The following is a 17,532-nucleotide window of genomic DNA, read 5'->3' as shown; positions in this document are numbered from 1 at the left end:
ACTTCTGCTAAGTGCTTAAAATGGCATCCGGTGTCACGATCCAAAGTAACTTCTACAACCCCACACCAAAAAGCCCAAATAATCCAATTAGAAGTGAGAAGAAATTCAGATGGGCCAACAGACCCATGGAAAGGTGGTCAACATCACTCATCACCAGGGAACTGCAAACCAAAACCACAAGGGGGTATCCCCTCACATCTGTCAGAATGGCTGAAATAAAAAAAGACAGGAAACAACAGGTGTGGGCGGAGGCCGTGGAGAAAAAGAAGGCCTCTGTTGCTGCTGGTGGAAGTGCAAACTGGCGTGGCCACTCTGGAGAACAATCTGCAGGTTCCTCAGAAAGTTAAAAGTAGAGCTACTCTACAATCCAACAGTTGCACTACTGGGTATTTACCCAAAGAGTAGGAAAGCACTAATCTGTAAACATACACCCCCTATGTTGATTGTGACATTATTTCAATAGCCAAATTACAGAAGCAGCTCAAGCATCCATCCATAGATGAATGGATGAAGAGGATGCGGTGTATACAGCGGTATATACAGTGGAATAGCACTCAATCCAAAAAAGAATGAGATCTTGCCATGTGCAACAACATGGACGGAGCGCAAGTGTATGATGCTAAGTGAAGTCAAGTCAAAGAAAGATACCGTATGATTTCATTCCTGCGGAATTTAAGAAACAAAACCAAAGGAAAACAGAAACAAACAAAAAAAACACCCCAGAGTCCTACGTACAGAGAACTGGTGGTTGCTGGAGGGGAGGTGTGTGGCAGGACGGGTGCAATTGGTGAGGGGGAGGAAGAGTGCGCGTACGTGCTGAGCGCTGGGGGAGCTACGGAATTGCTGAATCACGGTATTGTACACCTGAAACTATATCATACTGTACATTAATGATACTGGACTTCAAAAAACAAAAAAACCTAGGCCATATACACAAACAGGCACCTGGCACATACTAAGTGCTTGGAGAAGTTTAGTAGTATCGTGGTTGGTGTTACTAGTACACAATCCTCGTACACACGCAAAGCCACAGGGCTGGTGTCATCACCCCCATTTTGCAGACGCCTATAGTTCGAGACAGATCCAGGGTCAAGTCCAGGACCGGCTGACTCCAAAGCCCGTTCTTATTATCATGGGACTCTAACCGCAGGCTCATCCACCAACTGGAAGCTATAGAACTGGTGGTGTTTTTTGTTTTTTGTTTTTTGTTTTTTAATTTTCATTGGAAGCCAGTCTTTCAAAGACTCACTTTCCTCGTCTGTAAACTGGATACTCATCCTTGCACCAGTGAGACCCCCAGGGCTGGCAAAGAGGCTCAGGAAGAGGTTCATATGCTCTAAAACAGGAAAAGAACACATCAAGGAGGGGGGCCCTGACTACTTCCTCGGGCTTACAGATGGGGAAGCAGAAAGTGCACACATTTGGGCTGGCGGAAAGCAGCTAGACATTGCTATTTTTTTTTTAATTTTTATTTATTTATGATAGTCACAGAGAGAGAGAGAGGCAGAGACATAGGCAGAGGGAGAAGCAGGCTCCATGCACCGGGAGCCCGACGTGGGATTCGATCCCGGGTCTCCAGGATCGCGCCCTGGGCCAAAGGCAGGCGCTAAACCACTGCGCCACCCAGGGATCCCTAGACATTGCTATTTTGGAGGAGTTCCCTCTTATTGCCTATTTCATCGCCAAACACAAGAATAGATTTTAAACACATACTGGCCGAGGATTTTGGCGAGTTGTGTTTTAGCAAATTAGCTCTTGCCTGGATTGAGACCGCTAGGGCTCCGGGAAATGTCCTTATGTGACAGTGTGGTGTTCAGAGAATGTCTCCGGTCCCCCAAAGGGGCAACCAGGAGAGCTCGGATCATCCTCACGCCGTTTCCTAATACATGCGGTCCTGAGTGGGGCTCAAGGAGGAGGCAGGCAGACCACACACCCGCCCTTCTTAGGGCAACTAGCAGAACCAACAGCCTGCCTTGACCCATGCAGACAAAGTCCTTCCCTCTGACCCCGGATGCAGCGGGCAGCGCTCCAAGGTGCAGAAGGCAACGGCGGGAGACGGGGCACGAGCCTGCACGAACACGCACCCTGTCCTGCTGTGGTTTAGCTGAGTTCCGTAGGACCTAGCGTGTTTATAGATCTGGCCCTCGCCCACCTCTCCCTGATGCGAACGGAGCCTGTGCCTTATGGAGCAGGTCCTGACTCAGCCATCGGGGCCTCTGAGCGCTAAGAGCTGGCAGTGGGGAGACTCCTGAGCTGACCGAAGGCCCGACGTACAAAGTGGGGAGAGCAGCTACCGGAGTCTGAACGCTGGGAACCACATATCGTGGCTGATGCAGAAAACCCTTATGAAAAATGAGGTTAATGTGGGAAATGCTATTACAGCACCAGCCCGTGATGCTTGCCTCTATAATTAAATTTTCCTCAATTCCACCTCATCAGATTTCTTGAGATTACCAGGGACGCATCAATAGCAAATTACTCTTGATGAATCATTTTACAAATTGCATTGTTCCCACCTTCGTGTTCCTTGTCACTGGAACATCGTTACCAGATACAATTACTGACAACTGGGAGGGGTGGGGTGGGGGTTGCTCCCAGTGGGGTAAGATGACCCCCTGGCTCATCCTGGGTGGGGTTTAGGAAGAGCCTTGCTGTCATCACAAACTCCAAGGAGAAAAAAAAAAAAACTGGAAAAATCAGGAAAAATGCCCCCACTGTTGTCCTTCCTCCCGGCCCCGGGGTAGAGGTGGATTCAGGACTGCTCCCCTGTTCCATCTGATGGGGGTTTCTGAAACACGCAAGGAGAGCGCTCTTTCTGTCCCTCCCCTCCGTGTCTGGCTTTGGGATCTTGAGGATGCTAAGGATGTGACCCTAATCAGAAGGGTACTTGAGAAGGGGATCCCTGGGTGGCTCAGTGGTTTAGCACCTGCCTTCGGCCCAGGCTGTGATCCTGGTCCCGGGATCGAGTCCCATGTTGGGCTCCCTGCATGGAGCCTGCTTCTCCCTCTGCCTGTGTCTCTGCCTCTCTCTCTCTCTGTCTCTCATGAGTAAATAAATGAAATCTTAAAAAAAAAAAAAAAAAAAAAGAAGGGTACTTGAACAAAAGTGGATGGGCTCTGGCCCCGCTCCTCTGGAGGGGCTGTCTTTGGTCTCTTTCACAGGGGAGAGGGGGGAGCAGGCTTCCATCTCGAGAAAACACAAGGTCTCCCTGTACCTCTCTGCTTGCTCAGCACAGAAGCTTAGCAGACATCAACAGAGTTGAGTTCACTTCAACACCCCGTTAGGATTCCAGGGAACCCGTCCCCACGTCTTTGTCCCCATCTCCTTGTGTCACTGGCTAAACGGCACCCAGCCCAGAATGCTTCTTCCCTAACAGAGGCTGTAATGCATTTTTGGCTTCTGGGTTTCTGATCTGTTAGATACAGACAATTTCAAATACCAAGAGACCCAGAAACCCTGTTTCTAAGAATCTCTTTTATGGATGTATCTGTATGGGCACAGACAATTTTAGATTCAAGAATCCTCTTTGCGGTGTTATCTGCAACAGCACCACTGCCAACAATGAAAGAGGCAATGTGGTGGATTCTGGGTCCTCAGAACCCACGGGGATCTGATGCAGCAGGTAGCTTTATATATACTGACTTGAGAAGTCCAAAGAGCAAGTTTCATTACACAAAGCATCACCCCCAAAACCAGCAACATAGGACTTATGTTGTGTGTTTGTGTTTATGGTTTAGAGGCCTCCAGAAACTTCTAGGAGGATGAACACCAAAGTATTGGCAGTGTGTGAGCACGCACAAAGCATTACTAGGAGATGCTAAGCCTTTTTCCAAACCTGTTTTATCACTTTATCGTCCCCCCACCTCAGCACTAGATGGATGGGCATTATTCTCCAACCTTCTGCCATAGGATACTACTATCTAACCTTTGAATATTTCTCAACATGGTGGTGTGAAGAGGGATCCTTTTTGCTTTTCATTTGCATTTTTCTCATTATTCATGAAGCTGAGTATCTCATTTTCATGAAGCTGAGTGTGTGGGCCATTTATGTGCTTTTTTTTTTTCTTTCTCTTTTGTAGCACGAGTTGCCAATCCCTTTTTTTATAAAGGGCCAGATAGTAAATATTTTTGGATTTGTGGGCCATGCAAACTGTGTCATAATTACTCATTGCTGCCATTGTAGTCCCTAGGAAACCATAAAAAAATATGTCAGTGAATGGGTGTGACTGTATCCCAACAAAACTTTATTTATAAAAACAGGGAGGTGGGCCAGATTTGGCCCATGGCTTACAGTTGGCTCTCTGATGTATGCGGATTTCTTTATATATTTTAGAGGTACTTTATTTTATGTGTAGCAAATATTTTTTTCCCAAAGTGTCTTTTCTCCTAGTGTAGCAGGTTTTTGATGAACAGAATTTCCTATTTTAATTATTACTTTTAAGAAAGTAAGATTTGCTGACACTCAGGATCTGTCTGGGTTTATTTCCCATCTTGTCTTAAATATGATCAGGGCTTTCTGGAAGTCCAGTGGGAGAGTAGGTAATAATTAGATATCTAATACACAGATGACATCACCTTACTGTACGGGTAGAAAATTCCCTCCTTGTGCAAGGAGAGAAAAATACAGAGCAGAGAGCATGGTTCTCCGAGGCCGCCCACATGGCCCCCATTGCCCGCCAGAAAGGAGGGCCCGCCTGAGAGACCCCCCCCGCCCGGGGTAGGAATATTTTCCCTCCCAGAGACGCTGGGAGTACTCACCTGGTTTGATGGGCTGCCTGTTTGAGAAGGTCAGTGGTGCAACGAGGAATTTGGTCTCTGCAACTGGCACCCAGTGGTGAAGGATTTTCACTGTCCAGACCCCAGGCCTCAGGGGCAAGTTCAAAGGGGGCTTGTAGTGGGTGAACTCGGCAGTGGATTCGATCAGGATGTCATAGGTGGCTGCAATGATGTTGACGGGATCCACCCAGATGACGGTCACGGTGACGTTGGGGCCCTTCCCCCACTTCTGCATGCCTACCGGCTCATCCATAGGCCCCAGGAGACCCCCAAAGTTGCGGAAGAGCCGCTCCTTGGCATCCCAGTCAGTGCCAACCTGAAACGAGAGAGTCCAGAAATCACTGAACCAGAAAACAGGGCCCACGGTCCCAGAGAGGCCTAAGATACTGCTTGTTGGGCTTCATCTACCCATTTTACAGATGAGGAAACTGAGGCTCCCAGTGGGTCACCTGCTCAAGACTGCACAACTAGTCATAAGCAGAAGACCTGGGATTTGGACCCAGTCTAGGGGATTACAGGGCTTGTGGTCTGTTCGCTAAACCCCTGGGCCTCCTGTGCCTGAGTCAGGGTTAGTGCTTTGGAAAGAAAGCACGCACCGTGCACCGACTAAATGAACGCCTGCTGGCGGGCCATCCCAAGGAGAGCGCACCCCAACACTCAGCAGGTGCAGCTGGCTTCCACTTTGATGCTCCGTCTTCTGGATCGGGCACCTCTGTTTAGTGGTGACGTTCTGAACAAGGAGGGTCCCTCAGCCCTTCCGATCACCGCCAGGAGAGCACGTGGCTTTCTGAGGAAGACACAGCCGTGGCCTCCCCACAGCACTCCGAGCTGGGCCTGGGTGGGGGACAGGGGGCTGTGATCGTATGATCCATCCAGCCTTCGGTCCATCCCTCCTGCCAGCTGGCTGGTGTCCGCGTGGCTCCGACTTGCCGGGGGTCCACTCTTGCTTCCCTCCCTCCGCTTTTGCCGCCTGCAATGTACTCCTCAGCCAGCAGCCAGGAAGACCTGGCCAGCTGTCCCCTCACTGCTCAGCGGCCCCGCAGCTTGTGCCATCGCGCTTCCTGGGTGCCTAGCACTGTGCCTGGCATGCAGCAGGCGCCCAGTATCTGTGGAACCAGCGAGCCAACAACTTGACACTTACGTCCCTGATCCGGAGCTCTGCTGCTACTTCAAATCAATTTAAATGAGGGGTCTTCTGCTCCCCCAGCAGGTTTAATTTGGTGTTTTTGAAGACACAGCCCGCGGGCACGCTGGGAGCAGATAACGAGCACACCCCAAGGCTTGCCCACTCCTGTGCTCTTTCCGTGACCCGTGTCTCCGATGCGTGCATGCAGGTCGGGGTGAGACATGCCATCCGTGCAGGGCCAGCAGGGGCTTGCTGGCTTTCTCGTGGACGCCACGAGCTCCTGCTTCTATTCTTTCTCCAAGATGTGCCTTCTTTCTCCAGCCCCACCAACCTGTGCGACTCTCTCAGGTCCACGAAGGGGAGAGACCCTGTCATTGTCCTCAGAGGAGAGAGACGAGGCCCAGAGTGCCTAGGTCACTTGCGGTGGCCAGTGGGGGGCAGAGCTGGCGCAGGGCCCCAGCAAATCTGTCCCCAGGGGCTGTGTTCTCACCCGCTCTCGTGCGTTACCTCCAGTTCACTCAGTCACACGTCCATCCCACGCCTAGGTGCTCAGCCTGCCGTCAACCAGAGGTGCACGGCCCCACAGCCCCACAGCCAGGAGCCTACAGGCTGGGACCGAGGAGCCGTCCCAAGTGGAGCAGAGGTAGTGACTGCTGTGACACTTCTGCGGGGGTGGCTGGCCCTCCCAGACGGGCGATGTCTTGGCATTCCCTGCCACCCCGAGGCTCGGCTCCTTCTGGGGACCCCTGAGCCAGCACAGTGGCTGCATCACGGGAGGAAGGAAGCCAGTACGAGTCAGTGAAGAAATGAAGGAGGGAATGCGTGGATTCCAGCTGGCCTCCGAGGCTTGGAGATTTCTCTAAAGAAACCTGATCCTTGGGGCGCCTGGGTGGCTCAGTGGGTTAAGTGTCTGCCTGAGTGTCAGCTCAGGTCATGGTCCTGGGGTCCTGGGATGGAGCACTGCATCGGGCTCTCTGCTCAGTGATGAGTCTGCTTCTCCCTCTCCCTCTGCCCCTCCCCTGCTTCTGTCAAATAAGTGAATAAAACCTTAAAAAAAAAAAAAAAACCCAATCCTGTCACTTCCCTATGTGCAATTCTCTTCCACACCTCAGGATTCTCAAGTCTAGTCTCTCACCCCATGCTGTGAGGGCTTTACCTCAACCGCTCGCCCTCCCCTCCACTCCCCCCTACTCCAGGCCACTTGGATTACTCTCTGCGCCTCCAGGAGGAGGGCTCTCTGTCTCATCTCTGACCTTCCACTCATTCCTGGCTTTCTGGCTGGCACAGCCTTCCTACCCCTTCCCCAACCCCCCCACCCCTGCCAGCTTCTACTCCTCAGGTAGATCTCAGCGGAGGTCATCTCCACTTGGAAGCCTTCCCCAGCTGGAGGCAACACCAAGGTGCCTTTCTAAGGATTTGCCCATCTTGGTGTTTTTTTTTTTTTTTCTCTCAGTATTACAACTATTAATTTACTTATCTCTTTCCTTAGCTAATGACTGTCAACTCGATGAGGAGAGGGAGTGTATCTGGCTTGTTCACCAGTGTATCTCTAGATTCCAAGACAGTGCTGAGTACATGGTGGGTGCTGAGTCTCCTTTCCTTCTTTCCCTCCTTCCTCCCTCCCTATCTCCCTTCTCCTCTCCTTTCCTTCCACCCACCCACCCATCCTCTATGTTGTGAACCTAAGGACATCCCTATGCACCAGGCCCTCCACACACTGGCTTTCCCACAGCTACCAACAAACGGATGAATGCTCACACAATATGCTGGGGTTCTACAGAGTAGGGCTTAGTGCCCAGTTAGGGGAGTGTGGGGACACTCCAGAACGGTATCCTTGCATTCCCCAGGGAAATGGCGATGAGCAATTCTCTGAAGTCTGAGCCCTCTAAAACCAAGACAACCCCGAGGGAAGATCTGTAGGGCAGCTGTGAGCATAGAGGCTGGATCTCAATTTCCAATCCTAGGAGAGGGAGCGGAAGGCTAGCTGCTACCCTCACATGCGACCAAGCTGGGGCTGCCTGAGAGGGGGCCGCGCTGCTGTCACAACTTCTAGGGCTTCAAGATCTTCTCACAGACTCACTGTGCAAGTCCATGGACACTTACAACACAATGATCACTACTCAAATTCAAGTCCATGGTCAAGTTCACCACATTGCTCAACTTCAAACCCACTAAAAATCTCTCACTGCATTGAAAATACCATGTGAGCTTTTCTCCAGGGCCTTCATGTCCCCATCATGATCTGTCCCATCCCCTCTGACATCTTCCTTCTACTGCCCTCCCTCTCACTCACTGTGTGCTGGCCACACTGGCCTTGCTGCTCCCTCCTGGAGCCTCTGGGCCTTTGCACATGCTCTTCTCTCTGCTTGCACTGCTCCATGTCTCCCCATCACTGGCTCTTTCCAGGCTTCAGCTCTAAGGTTACCTCCTTAGAAAAGCTTCCCAAATGAATCATCCCACTGAAAGTAGTCCCCAACGGCCTCTTCAGTCCTCAGCAATGACATGAATTAAGTTTTATGTTCTTCATAATACTCGCCATTAGCTGAAATGTTTTTGTTCCTTTATTTGCTCACTTGTAGGCTGACTGCCTCACCTGACTACAGTTCCGTGCCAAAAGGAGCCTGGACTCTCCAGCCACTCCTGCACCTAGTACACCATAGCCACTTGGACTGTCTGCTGAAGGAATGAGCCTCTTTTCCGCAAGCCACCAGCATGGGACTCCCATGGGGTGGAGAAATCCATCTGATGGCTCAGCAACACTGGCAACCTGCTGTGAGCCAGGCCCCGAGTGGAGCCCTGGAGCTGTGCCACCAGGAGAGGGATCCTCTGCAGTTTTCCCTTCCTTCTTGTCCCATTTGACACTTTTTGCTTTAAAAATTACTAGGACTCCAGAAGAAAAAAAAAAAAAAACACAAACTGCAAAATTCACGGCTCCCTGCATCACATGCTGTTACTCTGCGAGATCTGGGTGGTTCTTATATCAAAGTTACCAGCCCTGCGGTAGGAACTCTCACAAATCACTAGCCACAGAGTGGCCAACCTCATTTGTCACTGCCAGAAGTGCCCAGTTATCCAACAGCAGGCTGATAAACAGGGAGAGCCCAGCCACCAGGCATCCATCTCGTTAATGGGACGTTAATGTCTTCAATTGGCCGCCTGGGCCCCCAGCGCAGAATCCAACTGGGGCAATGTCTAATTGCCCCCTGATGCTAGTAATTTATGGAGTCGGCTCCCATGGCAGCTTGAATCCAGCCAATCCATTCGGATCCTTAATTGAAAATGGTGGCTTAACAAGAAACCCTGCTCTGTAGGGCATAGCGTGGCCAGGTGGGGCCATGGGCAGGTGGAAAGGGATCTGCATGGACAGTATAAGCAGGTGGGATACTTGCACCACCCCCACCCCAGCCCTTCAAAATACTCTGTATTCTAAAACCAGGCTCTTCATCCCTAACCCAGCAGCCACACTCAGGGACAATACTAAACTCCAGGGATGCATTTTTAGCTACTTGCGGGGATGGGGAAGGCAAAAATCAGGTGCTGGAGTTAGGGGTGGGCCAACTCTTACCCAGCTGGATTGTGTTTCCCGTCCTGCAGTGTCCCCACCCAAGTGTGTGCGCTCCATTCAGAAATCAGATTTGGTACCTCCAGATGCTATGTGTGTGGAACACAGTGGTGAACAAGAGGGACATGGTCCCAGCTTTTTCGTGGACAACCGACAAGTGATCAGAGAAATCAGCAAGATGGTTTTGAATAGTAAACGCTAAGAAAATGATAAAATAGGTATATGTCAAGTGGAGAATGGACTCTTGTGGTGTAAGTGGGTGGGCAGGGAGGGCTCCTTGGAGGGTACACCATTTGGATTTAGATTAGAATGACCAAAAAAACAAAAAAACAAAACTAAACAAAACGGCAGCTAGCTATGTGAAACTGTGAGGAAAAGTATTCCGGGCAGCAGGAACAGCACCCACCAAGCCAGCAGCAAGGATAAGCTTGACATGTGTGACAAAAACTCCAGAAGTGTGAGAGGGGAGCAGAGTGATAATGGCAGAGGCTAGACCAGATCTGCAGGTAGGGCTGATGCTACAAGGGTAGTGCTGGGCAAGAAAAGAACTAAAACTGCATCCCATGGATCCATCCACTGCTCCACCTACCCACCCATCCATCCACCCATCCATCCACTCATTCACCCACCCTCCCATCTATCCATCCTCTATCCATCCGTCGTCTTCTGTCCATCTATCCACCCTCCCACCCATCCACCCACTTACCCCTCCATCTATACATCCTCTATCCATCCGTCCAGCCTTCTGTCCATTTATCCACCCTCCCAACCATCCATCCATCCATCCATCCACCCTCCCAGCTATCCACCCATTCATCCACTCATCCATTCAATGATTGATCTTAATTAACCCCTATGCTAGGATCTGGGGAACCAGAAACACTGAAGAATGAAATTTGTGGCCAGAGAGACCTGGGCTCAATTTGAGCTCTTTCACTTCTGAACTATGAGAAAATCCTTGGCCCTCCATAGGCCTCACCTCTCCAAATCTGTAAAAGGAGACTAATGCCATTGCTTCATTAGGAAACTGGTCTGTTATGGTCTATTACTAATAGAGACTCAGGAGAGTCACTGGCTAGGATAAAAAATTAAGAGGAACACAGATGCTACTGTAAAAAACAGACCAGTACTCCAGGTCATCAGTTTGGCCCACTGCTAGGGCCAACCTCCATCTCTCCCCTCCCACCCTGTTTGAGATGTGGCTCCAGTGCTTGGGGCCAGAGGATCCTCTCTGAGCCCAGAGTGTGCTATCTTCTGGGCTCTCCAAGTCCTCTACCCCTCCATTTCCATCCCCAAGTGTCAGACTGGCAAACAGAACCCAGCAGAGCAGCTGGAAAAGACCGTGAAGTGTGCCAGTGTCTGGACTCTTACCTCAGAAAACTGGAGCCTCCCGAAGTCACTGGGTGGGCTCGCGATCTTGAAGACCTTCTTTGGCATCACCCATGTCTCCAGGGTCTCAAGTTTGCTCACAGCCAGATTCGTAGCATGATGCTTGATCAGAAAGCCCTGGAAGCGGTCAGCAAGGAAGTAGAGGTGGACAGATGCTGGGTGGCCCATCGGGTAGTACCTGGAACATAGACACGGTCTCACGTGAGCTCAAGGGGTAGGGCCAGACGTGTGTGATCTCGTGACAGAGTGTGCCATGAACCGTGGTGTCACCGTCCCTAAAATAGGCCCCGTTTTATTCAGTGCTGACCACGGTCCTTTGTAGCATCCTGAAAGCTGTTTCCTGTGAATCTCAGATCCCAGTAACTATGAACGATTTCTTGGCTGATTATAAATGTAAAACATGCTGACTGTACAAAAACACAATAAAGAAAATAAAAATTATTACTTTTGATGCTTCCTCCCATAGAGGATGTCAGTTCACAGATATTTATTGATCCTCTCGTTCGAGGTATTAGGAAGGGACAACGGTGTGTAAATGAGGCCACAGTGATGTATCTCCTTCCAGCCTTATTTTCTCTGCATATATTTGCATAAATATCACATGTTTGGGATTGTAATATATATATACTGGTTACATTCTACTTTTGCTTCATGTTATTTCTCAAGATGATCAGATATCTTTGAAAAGTCTCTGAAAACATGATTTTTGTGTGTGCGCAAACACACACACACACACCACTCTGCAATGCTGTATTTCATGGAGCAAGTTCATCATTGGATGTTTAACAATTATTTATCAGAAAGGTTGTACTGATTTACGCTCCCACTGTCCTTCTCATCAACAGCACTGGGTATTACCCTTAAAATTATTGCCCATCTGAGACACACACACACACACACAAATAGGTAACTTGTGAAGATACAACGTCTCGCTGGCTGAAAGGGGCAGGGAAGCTAAGCAGAGATCCCCCGAGGAGGCAGGGAGCCGAGACGGGAGGACTGCAGACAGCCCAGTTCTTTGTCCTTCATACACATGAAATAAAAGCTGCGGGCTTCTGCAGTGTGAAAGCCACACAGCACTTAGTGGGCATGTGTGGCCCCTTGGAAACAGCATCCCACTAATCCTTGTCCCCCTTGGCCTGCCTTCCCCTGGTTCCATTCAGGAGTGGGAGTCTTCATGGCCAATTACAATGGTGAGGGAAGCCACCCTCCTCCCACGTTTACCCAGCTCCCGAAATCGCTGCCTTGTTATCATCCGGATGCCCCCGGGCTCTGAGAACAAAAAGCCCAGGCTGTCTTGGGATTGCTCGCTGGGCACTCTTGGCTCACGCAAACCCACTTCGGATCTGGATGCTGGAAGCCGGCAACCCACGTGGCCCCGGACTGTGCTGCAGAACCTTCTACCATGACGGAAAGGCTTTTCCTCCGAGCTGTCCGATCCAGTAGCGAGCAGCCACTTGGGACTCCTTGGGACTCCTGAGCACTTGAAATGAGGCTGGTGTGACCGAGCAACTGAAGTTATAATTTTAGTTGATTTAAGCCTAAGTGCCTGCTTGTGGCGGGTGCGACTGTGGACCGCGTTGGTAGAGGTGTGGAAGGGCCCTGTGGCGGCCTGCATTACTGGCCCTGGTTCTTCACCTCTCCCGTCCCCAGGCTCTCTTCCATGTGACTTTACATGTCTCCATGCGCCACCGAGGTAGTCTCGTTCTCCTTCTTGAACCTGCTTTGGCGGCAGAATGTGGTGGAAGGGGTGCCATGCTGGTCCTGAGCCAGGGCCTCTAGAAGTCGAGCACATTTCTACTTGCCTTTCTTGCTCTTTTATGACCACCATGTGAGCATGCCTGAGCTAGCCTGCTGGAGGACGAGGTGCTCGGAGCAGAGCACCCCCAGTTGTCCCAGCAGAAGCCCTCCTAGATCTGGCGACGATTCTCTGCTGAGAACAACAGAGGCCCCCTCCTGACCTGCAGCTGGCTGCAGACGCAGGAGAGATGCCAGCTGAGGCTAGGAAAGCTGCCCTGCTGACCCACCAACTTGAGCACCATGTCAACACTTATCATTGCAAAACAGTGATTTGGGGCTGGTTACACAGCATCGTTGCAACATATGCTCCATGAATGTTGGTTCTGTAAGGTGGCTGGGGTCAATGAAGGTGGCGAACAGCAGGAAAGCTTGTCACGGGAGTCACAACAATAAAATGGTTCCAGAAGGGAGTGGTCTGCTGTATTGGGGGCTGCTAAGGGGTCAAGTAAGTGAGCCAAGGTCAAGCATTCTAGAAATCCAGGAGTTGGTCTTTGGTGGCTTGCTTTCCTTCACCTTCTGTCAAGAAATTTTGTTGTCCCCACCTGAACCCAGCCTCTCTTCTCCTTATGCATTGCCAGCGTCCTAGTCTAAGCCATCATCGTGCCTTACCCTGGACCCTTCCAGGAGCCTCTTTACTTGTCCCCTCCTACTTTGTTCACTGTAACCTAGTCCTAAGTAGCCATATCCATTGCCCACTGCTTCAACACCACAAGCGGTTTGCTTAATGCCTGTGATAAAATTGAAATGCCCCACCTGGTCTACAAAGCCCTACCTCTTTAGCCTCATTTTGTTTCCTTTTGTCCCAACCCCCTACCTTTTAGCCACACGGGTTTTACTTTGGATTCTGGAATAGGCTAAAAACTCATTTCTACCTTAGGGCTTTTGCACAGGATATTGCTTTTGCTGGGGATGCTCTTCTCCTTTTACATTGCATGTCTGGCTCTGTATTATCATTCTGCATAAATGTTACCACCTCAGAGAGTGCTTCCTTGACCAGTGAATCTCAAGTCACAAACTCATTGCTACCATGTGATTTTGCCTTCATCCTCAGCAGAGCCTTTACTCTTATTGATCTTTTGTTTCTCCTTACAAGTGTTTAGGTACTACATCTTTTCACAAGAATGGGAAAGCCTTGAACTCAGGGGCCTGGTCTGTCTGGGTCCCAGCAGAGTGCCTAACAGAGCCTGACACATGGCAGATGCTCAATCAATACATGATGATTGGGTGAAAATTCTAGAAGGATGTTCTCTTGGACCTTTTGCTTCTAAAGTGCATCTAGGGTACATGTAACCCAGGACTGAATGCAAAGTCCTCTGATACCTCCTCTTGACTATAGACTTAAGCAATTAAAATTAAGATGAGAGGTAGTTTTAATTAGATATAATACAATATAACCTAAAGGCCATCACAGATGCACCCACTTGGCCCAAAGGTGTTTTTCTTACTTAAGTAAGGTAGGTACAGAAAAAATAAGATTTACACAAAAATCTGGATTTCTAGTTTCTCTTGAAAAATTAGGAGCTTCAATTCTACGATTCCCTTAGGGCAAGAATGTACTGGGGCATAGTACCAGGGCCCACAGGGGCTCCAGACTGGCATGGTCAGGTGAGCCCACAGCAGTCACACCTGCTACCTGCCTGGCCCGGTAGAGCATTTGAATTTGAGTGCCTGTATTAAAATACTGATAGCTTTTATCTCTGGATGGTGGCTCAAAAACCAACTTGATTTTTTTTGTTGTTGTTCTCTCAGTCTGCCATTTTGAAAATTTCTGCACTGAACATGTGTTACTTTATAACGAGGAAAAAAATCAATAAACATTATTTTTATGAAAGGTTATACTATAGACTGGAAAGACAATTTGCATGAAATGCCCAGAGGAAATGAGACTCCTGAAATAAAGTTTTCACTTGCTATTTCCCCAGACACCCCACGGGCAGGAATTCACTCTCTTTTGCCTTTTGGGATAAGGGTCCTTTGTCCTGATTTCTTTGTAGGCGCATATCCATAAATATATCCGCTTTGCCCACAGCAAGGCACAATGGTTCTATTATAATAAAAAATGAGGTATAAGCCAAAGGATTCCAGGCCCCAGGCAACTTGATGGCTTGTTTAATCCCAAAACAAATACCAGGAGAAAATTTCAACAACCCTAAATAAATTGAGGATGTCTTTTGGAATTTCGTATGTTGTCATTTACCTCATAAATTCCATGAAGTCTGGGGCTAAAACTATTCTTGGAAAACATTCACCTCCCAGGCATCAGGCACTGCGTTACCACAGGGATGCATGCAGTGGCTCCATGGACAAGGATTCTGTCCCAGACTAGCAGGAGGAGAAAGACTTGCAGATGACCTTGACCCCTGGTACCACAGCTACCAGCCAGGGGAGTGATGGAGGGAAGTCTGAGCTACTTTCAGCTTGGGGTGGACAGACTCTCAGGGGAGCCCCTGAATTGCTTTGCAGAGGATGTGGCACTGGAGCTGACCCTCAAAGACTACGGAAAGGGTGGGCTGCACAGGGAAGGGCACCGAGCAAAGGGAAACACAGACAGTCAAGGAGCAGTCCATACCACCCATTACGTTAGGGAGCATGAGCGTGCAGCTCCCACACCAGGCTCACTGTTGACTGCTTGTGGCAGCTTCATGGTAATAACAACGGAGACATCCACACTGACATGCACACTTGCTGAGCACTTAGCATGTAAAACGCTGTTAAAACAGGGATGATAATAACAGTAATAGAGAACTCATAAGGCAGTGTTTGAAGATGGTCTCCATTAAAACTCACACCACTTTAGGCTACTAGGCTTATTATTACTGCACCCATCTTACAGATGAGGAAACTGAGGCACAGAGAGGTTAATGGCTTGTCCAAGGTCAACAGAGAGTAAATCCAGTCCTGGGTTCCCAACCCACCCCGGTCTCCCTTCAAACCAGACTAGAACTTGCCTGGAGAGAAGAGAGAAGTCTGAGGCTAGGAGGAGGAGAGAATGAATGGAAGCCAACTTGATGCAGTCTTGCAGATGCCCAGCCAGCTATGCACCGGGCACACACTGTGCCATGTTTTCAGGCTTTTAGGTAACAAAATGGTTTCTCTTCTTCTTCTTACACTCCCCAGGAGAGGGAAGAGTAGGGCAAGGAGGGACACTAGGGGAGGCCTCAGTGTAGACAGATAGTGGTTTAAAAAAAAAAAAAAGGTTTTCTCTTTGTAGTTCAAAGGGGGAGGTAGGATGAGGAGGAGAACAAGAAAGAGAAAGAGAGTGATTAGAGGCACTTCTGGGAATCCATCCTCAGGAAATAATCAGAAAAGGGAACGGGGGAAAAAAAAAGAGGCTTTCTGCACAAAGATAAAGATAGTCATCAGAACATTATTTACAATGGTCCATTACTGACAATGCAACAGGAAAGGACTGGATTAGGCAAACTCTGGAATTTCTACTCAATGGAATCCTTGCGGGCATTAACGAGGATCATTATCATTAGGGAAGCCGCAGAGCAGCATGGGGAAGAGGGGGCTAATATCATAACGTCAAATGAAAAAGAAACAGGACTTCAAAATCTTATTGCAATTATGTAAATATCTGCAATGCACATTGCTGGTAGGGAAGAAAAGGCACACAAAATGACAGGGCTGGTTGGCTTAGGGAAGGCAGGAGGAGGGGATGATGGTGAATCATTCTCCTACTTCCTTCCCCCTCTTCTTTTCACATATTCTAGAACACTCTCTCCTGAAGTGTCATCTGGTACCTGCTAGTGGTAGGTGAGATGATTCTAAGGGATACCCGAACATCTTAAATCATAGGTCCACATTTTAACATTTTTGGTTATATTTTTAAGTGTGCCAACAACAGTAGGGTTGTGTTTTAAGAAGGACTCTTTATTTTTCAGAGATAACATATTAAAATACTTATGGCTCAGATGCTATAAGTATGGGCCGTGCTTCATTCAAATTGATCTGGGAGGAGGGGTCAGCAGGCAAAAGCAAAGAGGAAAACGCCTTGGCCCCCGAGCGAGAAATCGCTCGAGGTGGGTAATGGGGGCATGGGGCTACACTCTTCTATTTCGTATATACTTGACATTTTCTGTAAGAAAAATTAAACAAACAAAAGTTCTGTATTTTCACATCTAAGGCAAAGGCAAACACAACTACTTAACATGGGGACATAAAGCTTCCTTATAAGAGACACAGAACTTAGCATCAAGAACAAGAGCACTGCCAGGAAATAATCAGGTAAACAGTAGACATGGTGTTCTGAAAAAGTAGTAGTGTGATCGTGTCTTAGAGCAGATGAGATCTGGCCACTGGGATGGGTTTGGATGACTTTTTTTTTTTTTTTTAAAGATTTTATTTATTTATTCATGAGAGAGACACACACAGAGAGAGAGAGAGAGGCAGAGACATAGGCAGAGGGAGAAGCAGGCTCCATGCAGGGAGTCCAATGTGGGACTGGATCCCAGGACCCCAGGGGATCACGACCTGAGCCAAAGGCTCAGTCCCAGTCGGATGCCTTTGAGGTCAGCAGAGACAGGGAAAAGCGTGCGGATCCTGAAGAGGGCCCCCCCACCCCCTCCCACTGTCCCCCACTTCCCACTCCGCAGGCTCACCTGCAGCTGTTCCCCGTCTCCACGTGCAGCGAGGACTCGGCCCTGCGGAGGCCCAGGCGGGCGAAAGAGTGATACAAGGTGAGCGCCACGTCGCTCAGGCTGTGGATGCCATCTGGCTCATCGTACACGTTCTCCCAGTAGGAGCGGAGGCCCGGGGTGCCCGCAGGGTAATTCCCATACAGGTAGTAGTCCAGCTGCCCGATGATTTCCTGATTCACCACGGCTTCAAATTTTCGGGCAAAGAAGGTGGGCCTGGCTGTCTGCTGTGCTCAGGA

The 17,532-nt window shown here is 49.3% G+C and overlaps 1 protein-coding gene and 1 long non-coding RNA gene across 2 annotated transcripts in view; one reads left to right on the top strand and one right to left on the bottom strand.

Moving 5' to 3' along the window:
- LOC144319052 (uncharacterized) overlaps positions 1-9,710 on the top strand; it is a 431,793-nt gene extending 422,083 nt beyond the window's left edge. Inside the window, exon 9 of the long non-coding RNA XR_013384970.1 lies at positions 8,482-9,710. This is a non-coding gene — a long non-coding RNA (uncharacterized LOC144319052). The remainder of the gene's footprint in view (positions 1-8,481) is intronic.
- The window catches only part of XYLT1 (xylosyltransferase 1), a 306,482-nt gene that overhangs the window by 6,687 nt on the left and 282,263 nt on the right, over positions 1-17,532 (bottom strand). Inside the window, exons 9-11 of the mRNA XM_077906747.1 lie at positions 17,258-17,520; positions 10,836-11,031; positions 4,759-5,092 (exon numbers count right to left, since the gene is read on the bottom strand). Of these exons, the coding sequence (XP_077762873.1) occupies positions 4,759-5,092; positions 10,836-11,031; positions 17,258-17,520 (793 nt within the window). The remainder of the gene's footprint in view (positions 1-4,758; positions 5,093-10,835; positions 11,032-17,257; positions 17,521-17,532) is intronic.

This window comes from Canis aureus, chromosome 8 (assembly GCF_053574225.1).
Source record: "Canis aureus isolate CA01 chromosome 8, VMU_Caureus_v.1.0, whole genome shotgun sequence".
NCBI classification, from domain to species: Eukaryota; Metazoa; Chordata; class Mammalia; order Carnivora; family Canidae; genus Canis; species Canis aureus.
This window is presented reverse-complemented; position numbering and strand designations above follow the sequence as displayed.